Here is a 12,698-nt window from a genome sequence, read left to right as displayed (position 1 = left end):
CTTGACATTAAAATCACCTCCAAGAAAATTACAGGACCCTCTGGAGTAGATCTGGGGAAAATGTGACAGGTTGCAGGGGTAAGAACATCTTGCTAAGTGAATAAATTTCTCCCACAACACAGGCTTTCACCAGGAGTAGCTGATCTCACTATAACTACCAACACACTCCTGATTTCCAGATCTAAAGTCTTTGACTCTGTAATCATTCTTTTCAACAACCTCTTGAGGAAGTTACAAGAAGGGTTCAAAATGCCTACATTTTGAGTTAGGAGAGAAAATTGATCTGTGGTCTGAAGTTCCTTGGTTTTTATGATATAGTTCCAACCATGATCTTTTGCTTTAAATCAATGGCTTTTGCATTTGAGCAATGTCCCTCCTTTCTGAAATGTAGAAATACATAAGAGAACAACAATGGCTATAGTGGTGGAACAGAAAGTTGCTACAGGAAAAGAAGCTGCTACTGCAATATAAATCTGCCTCTTAAAGAAAAGGTCCTGCATATTACACGATGCTAATTATAATTAACCCCAGAGAAACAGATGCTAGGATCAGGAGTGTTTCTCCCAAAGGTATTTGGGGTGGGTAGGGGAGAGCAGAAAACAACAATTTTCACCCCATAATTGCCATGCTACACTTTGTTAAAAAGCACAGTTAGAGTCTTTAAAGCTTTTAGAAGTTAGCAGGACTGAGGCCCTAAGCAGAGGGGCAGGATAGGATTGGCCAAGAGTGGGCCAAGTAGGATAGCATGGGCCAATTAGCTTACACTTTGTAAACTGCTTACTACATTGGTAAACAGTCCAGAAATGTACTTGCTATTGCTACTACAATACTATCAACCTACTGTACTGCTGGATCCTACCTTTTGCAATTGTTCTGTACTGGATCAGTTTCCAGGCCAGCATACTGATGTGTTTACACACCTGCTCACCCCTGCATCAAGGATGCACTACCGCTGCATGCCCCGTACCTGCCTCTGCCATTGTGTCTGCTGAGAATACACCATCACAGCCTAAAATGGCATAAACAGAACTCATAGCTACACCCACATGCCCATACACCCCATTCGATGTCACAGGCCATAACAGGGGTTTTCTCAGCAGATGCAGTGGCAACAGCAGGTATGGGGTGCATTTGGCTATCCAGTCTTCCAATTGTCACTGTGGAGTTTCTTTTTTTAGATGAAGATTAAGGCCCCCTTTGGGTCGGGATCAAGCAGAATCCACACCCAGTCTGCCTGATCCCAGCCCAGAACTAATGGCCTGCACTGTCCAGACAAAACAATGTGAGACCAGGGGGGAGCAGGGGCCTTTTGACCTGTGTGTACAGGCCCTGAGAGGTGAAACTGCACCACTGATGAATAACAGCAATATATAAATGGTGCACCAAGAGGAAAAAGCAGCACTCAATATAACATGTCATGAATCATAATTATACCAATAAATTTTCTATAGAACTGCTTCTTTAGTATTTTCATTGGATGAATGGGGGCTTCTCCAATGTGACACACTGAATTTTTGTTTATTGTCATCTGCTATTTTTCTTTACACCTCTGATTACTGACTCATTGACCTGAAAGGTTGTTTTCAGGATGGTAAAAAGAGACATGATATTTCCAGTGTCAGCTCATGTATGTGGTTGGCTAGCAAGTTTTCTTGCCAGACATCATGCCTTCCACAACCTTCATTTGCTTCTGGGCTACTATTTCCAGATACAGTAGTATCCTCTCAGGGCACTGAACAAGGTCCACATATCTCTTATTGTTGATCCCTAGTCTACATATAATTTTAATGTGACCTGATGTCATTCTAACTTTATCTTTAAATTTCTGCTGCTAATTGCCTATTTAAGATGAGGGAGGGGAATTGTTTAACTGGTCGGCAATCCAGGAAAATAAAAATTGAGGAGAGAGGGGTTGGTAATGGGTATTATTTCTGAAATGCATATAATCAGCATGATTTGGAGTCCAAGCAGCATACAAAATGCCAAATTTGCATAAACTATTTATTACCAGACATAAAGCAGGTTCTGCACTGCTGACTGACCAGATCCTTAATGTTCGGTCTTCAGAAGATGAAACAAGCCAGTGGTTATCATGGCTCCAGCCAACTGAGTTAACTGCACCATCATGCCCTAACAAATAAAGAAAATACATTTTTCAAAATAAATTTTTGGAAAATATGTTTGTCATAAATCACCAATGAATTATAAAAGATTTTTACCCCAAAGTATCACTGTTTATTTTACTTTAAAACAAAACAAAACAAAGTACATATATGTGTGTGTGCACATGGACATAATGAAGCTCTATAGGCTTAAATTAGAATTTGAATACAGTACTAATCTATTTCATACACCCAGAAAGATTTACACAGATTTCTTGTTATAAAAATATAGAAGAAATTAGACTTGTAATTAACTCATAAAAATAAGGTTTTTACAGGCAAATTTGAGTCTGTAACTAAATTGGAGTTAACTGGAGTAATCAAAAGTAAATATTTAACAGAGAAAAAACTGATATTATGGCTAGTTTTCAGAAACTTGCACATTTTTCCAAAGTGAAAATTAATAATCTTCAAATATTTAAAGGTCTTATGCTGTCCCCTAGTGTACATCACTAACATTTACTTTGCAATTTATTTAATTTGTAGATAGATTCTCCATTTTAGTCACAACCATTTTCTAAAACCTAACAATAAATGGTATAAAACTGTTCAGTGCATAATAAAGTTAACCATATATCCTTCTATACACTACTATGAATGTTCAGGGTGTGAATTTGAGTGTGAATTTACCACTGTGCTAGGTTTTCTATTGAATTCTGCCAGTCAGCTTTACTTTCTTAAGAATGTACCAGGAGTAATTTCATTTTAGGATGTTTGTGGCTACTGACCTGAACAAGAAATTGTTTTATGGCATGTGCGGAGGGGGGAATAGTAACTCTTGAAAGAAAGCTACTGAGAGAAGTACCGCTGTTGCACCACTGACTCCCTTCCTGTGGAAAACAGTTCCCACCCACGCACGCACCAGCCAAACTGGAAATATTATGCTGTCTTGGCTCTGGTAAGACCCTTTCATACTCTTTTAGTGATCCCATCTCTACCTCTTCTCCCTGCTACCAAATATATCCTGAAGTAAAAAGCAGGAACATCTGATCTTTTAGATTGTCTTTAGCAGAGAAAGCAAAATAAAAATAAACTTGCTGGCATTCTTGTACTAAAGAGAAAATTAGGCAAATTCGGCTGCTTTCAACAGATTATCTGGACCCATTTCAAATGGGCTTTCGGGCGGGCTATGGAGTTGAGACTGCCATGGTCGCCTTAGTTGATGATCTCCGTCTGGGCATGGACAGGGGGAGCGTGTCCCTGTTAGTGCTCTTGGACATCTCAGCAGCCTTCGATACCATCGACCATGGTATCCTTCTGGATCGCCTGAGGGAGTTGGGTATCGGAGGCTCTGCTTTGCAGTGGTTCCGTTCCTACCTCTCGGGTAGGTTCCAGATGGTGGAGCTGGGGGACTGTCGCTCCAATAGGAGGGCCCTTACATCTGGGGTCCCTCAGGGAGCGATTTTGTCCCCCATGCTATTTAACATTTACATGAAGCCGCTGGGAGAGATCATCCAGAGACACGGGGCGCGGTGTTATCAGTACGCTGATGACACCCAAATATGTTTCTCTGTGTCTCCAACTGACGTAGTGACTAAGGATGGCATCTCTCCTCTAAATGTTTGCTTGGAGTCGGTAATGGGCTGGATGAGGGAAAACAGACTCAGCCTGAATCCAGAGAAAACGGAAGTACAGGTGATAGGCTCTCCTGGCCCGGGTAAGGAAATTTTTCCACCTGTCCTGAATGGGGTCACGCTCCCTGTGAAGGACTCTGTTCGCAGTCTGGGGGTGCTCCTGGACTCGTTGCTTCACCTTAGCTCTCAGGTGGATGTGATGGTCAGGAGCAATTGTTATCAGCTTCGGCTGTTATGCCAGCTGTGTCCCTTCCTGGGCCGGGGGGACCTTGAAACCGTGGTACATGCTCTGGTAACCTCTCGATTGAATTTCTGTTACGCGCTTTACATGGGGCAACCCTTGTACCAAACCCGGAAGCTTCAATTAGTGCAGAATATGGCTGCTAGGCTGGTTACTGGATGCTCCAGGGCCTGCCATATAACACCAGTCCTGAAAGATCTTCCTTGGCTGCCTATTCGCTTCCGGGCCGAATACAAGGTGTTGGTTATTACCTATAAAGCCCTAAATGGCTTGGGCCCAGGGTACTTGGAGGACCACCTCTCCCCATACAATCCGCCCCGCACTCTCAGATCGGGTGGGAAACATCTTTTAAGAGTTCCAGATGCTCGGCTTAATTCATCTTGGAGGGCTTTTTCAGTCTCGGCCCCTCAGCTCTGGAACTCTCTCCCCCATGAGCTCCGTACAGTTACCACCCTTGATGGTTTTAAGAGGAACCTGAAGACCTTTTTATTCCACCAGGCTTTCCCCCCATGAGCCTGTTGTTATCTTTCTTTTTCCCTGGCAATGTAATTGGTGGAATCCATCTGTTCAGCCATTTGTATGGGGTTGTTTTGCATGGTTTTAGCTGTTTTTAACTGTTAACTGTTTTATTGTTTTACTGTAACATGATATTGTGTATGTTGGGGTATTTGGGTTATGTTGTTTTAATTGTTCTGTTTACTTGCTGTACACCGCTATGATCTTTGGAATAGCGGTATAGAAATAAATTTTATTATTATTATTATTATTATTATTATTATTATTACTATTCAGGTGGAATTTCCCAGACAGAATTAATGCCAAGCACACAGCAATGCAACAATCCATTACCTAGAAAAGGAGACATGCACATACCTCCCAGATGGAAATTCAGTCCTCTCAATTCATGTAAACATATCATGCTTTACAGGAAACCTTTCCTATATACACAGAACAGATGGAATGAGCCAATCTTTCCATCTCAATCTATTAATTTCCGCCTAATCTTGGTGATTCTTATCTTCCAAGATTCTTTCACTCTCCTGGTGTCAAGCTTCCTCTAGTAAATATAAATTCCTAGCTTGCGCAAAGTAGAATCATAGAATTGGAAGAGACCACAGGGGCCATCCAGTCCAACCCCCTGCCATGCAGGAAATCTCAATCAAAGCATCCCAAACAGACGGCCATCCAGCCTCTGTTTAAAGACCTCCAAGGAGGGAGACTCCACCACACTCCGAGGGAGTTTGTTCCACTGTCGAACAGCCCTTACTGCCAGGAAGTTCCTCCTAATGTTGAACTGTTAATATTATTTATTATTAACTTTTATTTATAAAGCGCTGTAAATTTACACAGCACTGTACATACAATCTTTTAGTTAGACGGTTCCCTGCCCTCAGGCTTGCAATCTAAAAAGACACGACACAAAAGGAGAAGGGAGTGGTGGTGGGGAATAGGATATGAATACACAACTAAAGCAATCCTTAGAGATGTTCTTCCAGTACCATCCAACCATTATTTAAAAACATTCAAAGAAGAGTCCAACAACCTCTGAGGAAGTCTATTCTACTACTGAATAGCTGATACATTAAATAAGTTCCTCCTAATATTTTGAAAAAATCTTTTTTCTTCTGATTTGAATCTATTAGTTTATGTTCCAAACTGTGCGCTTCAAGGGACCTCGGACTTCAGGTCCCAGAATCCCAGACTATTGACCAACATGGGAGCTGACGTCCAAAATCTCCTAAAGAACACAGCTTGGGGACCACTGCTCTAGAGCATCAGAAAACAAGCTCATTCCATCCCCTACCATCTCAGGTGTATGTCATACTGTTATTAAAATTGCTGCCTTGTTGCTTATAATCTTTTCCCGAAATGTTAGATTATGTAATCTTTATGACCAACTTTAAATTTTAAAAACATAATGTACAAACTATTACATTATTTGTACAAGTACAAATGTACTAGTACAAGAGAGGTGATGAATTGTTCCAAATGTTTTAGCTTACAATTCCCATCAACTCCATCCAGTATAGCCAATGATGAAATTATAGGTTGTAGTCCAAAGTGTTTGAGGGCCAAATATTCCCTACCTCTAAGCAAATATATGTGAATTACATGTGAATTCTCCCTAGAAGCCACAATGACTGGAATCTCTTTTCCTGTATCTTGCATCCATTGTTCCGGGTCCTGTTCTCTGGAACAGCAGAAAACAAGCTTGCTCCCTCCTCAATATGACATCCCTACAAATATTTAAACAGGGCTATCATATCACCTCTTAATCTTCTGGGCAAGGCCTTCTGCTATGAAGTTTTAGACCTGCACTCACAGGAGGTTGTTCAATTCCAGCATGCTCAACTGGAGAAGGATATGACAGTGAGCCAGAAGAAGCCAAGCACTCATGCTGGGAGGGGGATGCACATGTGGCAGTCAGCAGCACTACACATCTCACAAAGCAAGCAAGCATGTGACCATATTAGAAACTTGCTGAAATGGACCAAGCACATCCTGACCCCAGCCTATATATAAAGTTACATAGCAAGTGTCTACTGTAAGGAAGTATTTGATAGAATCTCTTTGACCTCTTAAACCTTATGCAACTTTCCAGTTTTCAATATACACTGAATTGATATCAAAGCTAAAATTGTGTGTGTATATTGTTTTTTCCTCACGAATGTAAAGACAAAGGGACGATTCAACTACTATATTGACATTTACCTGAAAAAACAGTTGGTGGTCCTGTGAGATTTGAATTGAATGCTAGCAGGGTGTTGTCAGCTAAACCACAAGCCAACAGATCTCCATCTCCTATAATTATTAGCATAGGAATTTAACAGAATCATGGTAACACATATACCAAAGCATTTTTAAAAACAGTGTATTTATATATACTGTATTTAAGGATGGATGGATGGATGGATGGATGGATGGATGGATGGATGAATTTGGCGGGGAGGGGGTACATGTTAGTAGTTTAGTAGTCCAAGGGTGGGGAAAATGTCAATGCCTTAAAACCGGCTTTGTTTTTAATAGAATCTCAAATTCCACAAAGCGTCAGAGGCAAAACACAAACATTTGGAATTAAATAATTCTGACCCCAGAAATGTATTTTGAGATATGAAAACTGAGTGAAGCCTATCCTCCTTCCATCTCTCTTCACTAAGAGGCCAACTCTACCATTTGGTAGATATGAGGTGGCTGCTGCAGGGAGTTAATTTGAGATAATATGGGAGAACATCAGATTACTAGGTATATTGCTATTGTATTTGTAGCAACAGCAATAGCAAGTACACTTCTATACCGCTTTTCAGTGCACTTAAGCACTCCCTAAGCGGTTTACAAAGTGTAAGCCCCCAACAATCTGGGTACTCATTTTAGGGTCCTCGGAAGGATGCAAGCCTGAGTTGAGCTTGAGCCCTTTCGCTGGGACTGAACTCGCAACCTTATGGTTTGTGAGTGAGTGGCTGCAGTACAGGCATTTAACCACTGTGCCACCAGGGCACCAGGGGGAGAAACTTGTGGATTTTTTCAGCATCAGGCATGAAAATAACTTTGCAGCTCTTGACGCTGATTAATGCTCATTCAATGAGAGGGGGATGCATCCTTTAAACAGAAAGCAACATGCCAAAATTCGCCCCTGCTTACTCCAAACTCTCTTCATTTCAACAGTTTAGTTTAATTAGAAATAATTCTGTTGCTGCTTTTTTTCAACCATCAAGATACTCGAAGCTATCCTGAAAAATCACTCCAAGATCTACCTTTCACACTACACAGTTATAGCACTATGATTTCACTTTAACTGGATCATCCTAGGATATGGAAACCTGGGATTAGCCATTTACTCAGTCAGAGAGATCTAGTACCTTACCAAACTATAAATCCCAGAATTCCACAGGATGCAGACATGGCAATTCCAAGTGGAACTATAATTCCATCATTGTGTAGTGTGAAAGGGCCCTAGCACAAACTTATCTATCATCTGCCTACAACTACTTTAGTCTTGGAGACTTTGGGGCGGGACAGACCGCCCGAAAAGGGTGGCCTGCCGGTGGTCTAGTTTCCTCTGGAGCGAAGCCACAGCCACCAAACCACACAGCTTCGCTCTGGATAAAAAAGAACCCACAAGGTTCTTTTTCTGCCACGCCAGTTACGTCCAAGTGCGGCAATGGCGCACTCGTGACGTAGCTGGCGCAGCGTGACATGAGGACACTATGCATCCATTATGTCATAATGGCGGTGCCCATGTACACGAGGGACTGCCATTATGCCGCCATCTGTACGTGCTAGGGTTAGGGACCGTGTGGTTGCTACGCAGTCCCGAAACCCTAGTATGGCGGAGCACAGCGCTTTAGCACCGTGTGTACCACATCTTTGGCTCAGTTATAGGTGTTAAAGTGAAAAGGTTCAACAAATCAGAACACATACTTATTACTAAATACAAAATATGAGTTCAATAAGCAAAAAAATGCAATTTGAAAGCTAGAAGCTGGTGCCATTTCTATAGATTATTAAGGTGATAATTAATTATTAATCTAGGCAAGAAATACCTCATTTTGCCTCAGTAAAATTATTTTACTTTCCTCACTTGGGATGCATTCCTAGATGGATTTATCTGAAACTAAGTCCCATTGAAACTTTCAAGAAGACATGTATGGAACTGTGCAATCAGGGTAGAATAAGTGTGGCTTGTGGCCTACATGTGCCCCCCATGATGTTTTTGTGGTTTCCAGAGCCCCCCAGGGTCCCACAAATGCCCCAAAATGGTTTCTGGGAGTTGTAGAGGCCATTTACATCACGTTTGGAGGCTCCCTGGACCCCTGGGATAAAAATCCCTCTAGGTCAATTTATGCCCAGGAGAGGCTTTCTTTTTTGAAATAGGAAGTGAACAGACTTCTGATCATTTCCTATTGTTAAAAAATGGCCTCTCCCCTGGAAACTGCAAAAACATGGTGAGAATGTCCCCATGCCTGTGAGAGGGCATATGAGGCAAAAAAAGTCCCCCACCCCACCCCCGTGGCACTGAGTGGAGGGGTGTGTTTAGCCCTCCAAGGTCTCCTGGAGGGTTAATGAGATTCCTTAGCCTTCTACAGTTGCCCACTCCTGCCTTAAGTTACAGCAAATGTAATGTCTGAAGTAACATTACTGAGCCCTAGGTGGATAAAATATTTTTAATATTTAAATACTGTAGGCGTCTAACTGGAAATCTATGGAAAAGTGTTTTTTTTTTCTGTACCTGAATACTGAATACAGCATATAGAAGTGGATTTGCCAGCTACGGTAACCTGCCTCTCAAATTTGTTTGGTGGAGATTTTATAAGCGGATATTCTTCATTTCTTCTTCAAGAAGAAATAATACAGGAGAAATGGAAAAGGACAAAAAATAGTTATGATGCATAATGAAAATGATTAGTAAAAAAGCAAATGTAATATTTCCACAAATTCATATGCAGGTGTATTGCATATTACTCACTGCTGAAGGAATTACAAAAGTCTTATTTTGTTTTTGGTTCTCTCCCACAGAGAAATAGCAGGATAATGCTAATACTGATGCGGTGTCATAAATATTTTTTCTTCATGGATCCACTCACCGTTTGACTCTTCTCTTGCACTTTGAATTGTTTTGCTTTGCATTAGTCTTCGGAGAAAACATTGTCATTCTGCAGGAGCAAATAAGTATAGATTTCAGCACTTAGGACCAAACTAGACCTGACCTAAAGTGTCAATATGGGAATTTCCCCCCAGATGAAATCTGGATTTAGAGGAAGGACTAACTTCAGGACTATAAAAGGGAAGGAAAGAGTTAATTTTCTTTCCCATGCTTGCTTTGATCTTTCCAATTATCACTCCCATACATCTATCATTTTTAATATATATTTATTGATTTTTTAAAAACAACAACAGGTAAATATTTTTTTAAAAATACTATTTCTTGGATCTTTAGTACATTGTGTTGACTTCCATTCTGAAGATTATACCATACAGTTTTATATTTATAACTTAAATATCCCGTTTACTTACTTGATCACACTCTTTCCTTCTACAGAGTTAATTATAACATGTCTAAACTTAACCTTTCCTTTTATTTTGTAGCTTTGTCCCTTTACATTCTGTAACCCAGGGGTAGGCAACCTGCGGCCCGCGGGCCGGATGCGGCCCGGCGAGGCCTTGGGACCGGCCCCAGCCCGGTCCTGCCGCCGATTGCCGCTGGGGCCTTTGGCGTTTCACACAAGGGGCATGGTTGGGCAATTGTCTATAGAAGCCTCAGAAACATGCATTTATCTTAACATTTTTTTAAAAAATCAGCAAATTTTTTTCGCGTGTCCTCCATTTTTTATTTAAAAAGTGCCCTCCATTTGAAAATTTTGTCCTACATTTGTCCCAGTTTATTTATTTATTTATTTATTTTTAAATTATTTACTTATTTATTTTTGGGCTTCGGCCCCCCAGTTGTCTGAGGGACAGCAACCCGGCCCCCTGCTCAAAAGGGTTGCCTACCCCTGCTGTAACCTATTTTAACCATTCTTCTCTGATTCACTGTAACTATTATTTTGTTTACGGTTTATTCACCTTTACTGGATGAATTTAGTTTCATATTATCATATTTCTATTCTCCAATCCTGATTATTTTTTATTACATTTAAACATATACATCTGAAGTTGGAAAATTATTTTGTTACCAAAGCCTGCTACTTATCTCCTTAATGACTCAATAAACTCCTTTCTGATTCCAAGTGTGTCCTAGTACTGCAGGATTGATGACCAATCTTCTTCTAATTTTCCTTTAGGTTTGTTTTGGTCAAGCTCGTTAATCTATCCATTTCTCTTAGGCCATGTATTTTTTGTGTCCATTCTTCTATATATGGGGCTTCTTCACTTTTCCATTCTCTAGCTATAGTCAGTCTGGCTGCTGTTATTAAATACAGTATCACCCTCCAGTTTTGGTTTTCATCATTGTTTTTTAAGGCAGACGTTATATTTAACAAATATAACTCTGGGGTCATTGTGTACTGGATTTTAAATATATTTTGTATTTGCATATATATTTTGACCCAGTATTTTTTAATTTTCTTAGAAGACCATCACATATGGTGTAGTGAACCTCTTATCATTTGATGCAATTTTTGTTTTTAAAAAACTGCAAGACAAAGGAACATTTGCTATCACATGTAGTCTGGCCTTTAGACAGGAACACAGAACATGCCCAAGTTAATATAACATTAGCAGATTTTAAATCCCTCCAGCACTGGGGAGGGGGAATAAAATAAATAAACAACTAAACAAGATAACAGAGCTTTTTCATTTTCTATAGATTATGGTTTAATTATAACTTTTTGTCATGTGATTTCAGTACTGAGCTGCAGCTGAGTTGAGGTCATGTAAAAGTCAACCTCATGTATGGATTTTGCCATGACTATGGATAGGTCAAGGGTAAAACTTGGAGGCTCCTTTAGTGTGTATGTGTGCGTATGGCAAGAGCGACTCTCAGTGAGCCTTTTCTTCATCGTTTCAGTTTTCCTTTCAGCCAGACATGCGGGTGGGAGGGAGACTCTTAAACAAACAGCAATAAATCAGTCACTCAGGACTCTTTCAGCTTGGCCCTTTCTTGCTAAACTCCTCTCTGCACAGGATGGGGAAATCTGGAAGAGCTGCTATCATGCTTCCATAGTGACCTGTAAATAAATCAACCTGGGATATTGGGATCAATGTTTGGGCATAAATTTTTAGATTTATAGATAAGTATATCTTTCTCCTCTGATAGGGTTGCCATAACCCGGCTGGGGGTGGGACAATCCCAGGTTTTGACCACTAGGGGGCGTCCCTGCACGGTTTCCTCCTTGTCACGGGTTGAGGAGGTTGCCTTTGCTGGCCCTTGCAGAGCTGCGTGCAGGGCTAATGAGGAGGACTTCCTCCTCCTGAAGCTGGGGCTGAACAGCCCGCCCCTTCTCCAGGCCTGAGCCTGTGAGCACCCTAGTCTGCCCCCATTGGCCAGCCAGGCTCCGGAGGAGGTGCTCTTCCTCTATTGGGCTGGGCTACAGCCAGAGGGGAAAGGAAAGGGCCATTTCCTTTGCCCTTTTTTGGCGCCAGGGAGGAGGAGGAGGAAGAGGAGGAGGAAGTACTGTATGTATTTTTAAACTGTATTTTTAAAGTGCATTTTTAAAGTGTATTTTTAAAGTGTATTTTTTAAAGTGCATTTTTAAAAATGCATTTTTAAAGTGCCTTTTCTGTGTATTTTTGGTGCTTTTAATGCTAACAATTCTCCCCTGCTTTGACAATGATAGTGTGGTGGTGGTGATGATGATGATGATGATGTGATATGAGTCAGCTTCTGAAGCTGAGAGAGTGTCACCTTCCAAATTTGATTTCCAAACAATGCTTTCGTCTTCCATCTTCCCTTTGAAGAATCTTATGCAATTCAACCATCTGTATATTCTTGTAATGACACCTTTTAGCCAAGTGAATACTATAATATGCTCTACTTTATCCCTAAAAGTATATTATCCCTGAAGGAAGAGGCTCCTCCCTCTTGTAACTGTCATCTTGGCCTCAGAGGGAGCGATCAGGCAGACCCAGCAACATCAGGGACAGCCTGAAGGAAGAGGCTCCTCCCTCTTGTAACTGTCATCTTGGCCTCAGAGGGAGCGATCAGGCAGACCCAGCAACATCAGGGACAGCCTGAAGGAAGAGGCTCCTCCCTCTTGTAACTGTCATCTTGGCCTCAGAGGGAGC

At 41.1% G+C, this 12,698-nt stretch overlaps 1 protein-coding gene across 1 annotated transcript in view; it reads right to left on the bottom strand.

Moving 5' to 3' along the window:
* Positions 1 to 12,698, bottom strand: part of WDR27 (WD repeat domain 27) — a 125,848-nt gene that overhangs the window by 75,339 nt on the left and 37,811 nt on the right. Inside the window, exons 16-19 of the mRNA XM_042444018.1 lie at positions 9,560 to 9,628; positions 9,205 to 9,308; positions 6,690 to 6,779; positions 2,009 to 2,130 (exon numbers count right to left, since the gene is read on the bottom strand). Of these exons, the coding sequence (XP_042299952.1) occupies positions 2,009 to 2,130; positions 6,690 to 6,779; positions 9,205 to 9,308; positions 9,560 to 9,628 (385 nt within the window). The remainder of the gene's footprint in view (positions 1 to 2,008; positions 2,131 to 6,689; positions 6,780 to 9,204; positions 9,309 to 9,559; positions 9,629 to 12,698) is intronic.

Source organism: Sceloporus undulatus, chromosome 1, assembly GCF_019175285.1.
Source record: "Sceloporus undulatus isolate JIND9_A2432 ecotype Alabama chromosome 1, SceUnd_v1.1, whole genome shotgun sequence".
NCBI classification, from domain to species: domain Eukaryota; kingdom Metazoa; phylum Chordata; class Lepidosauria; order Squamata; family Phrynosomatidae; genus Sceloporus; species Sceloporus undulatus.
The sequence above is the reverse complement of the archived record's forward strand: the minus strand, read 5'-3'. Positions and strand labels throughout refer to the sequence as shown.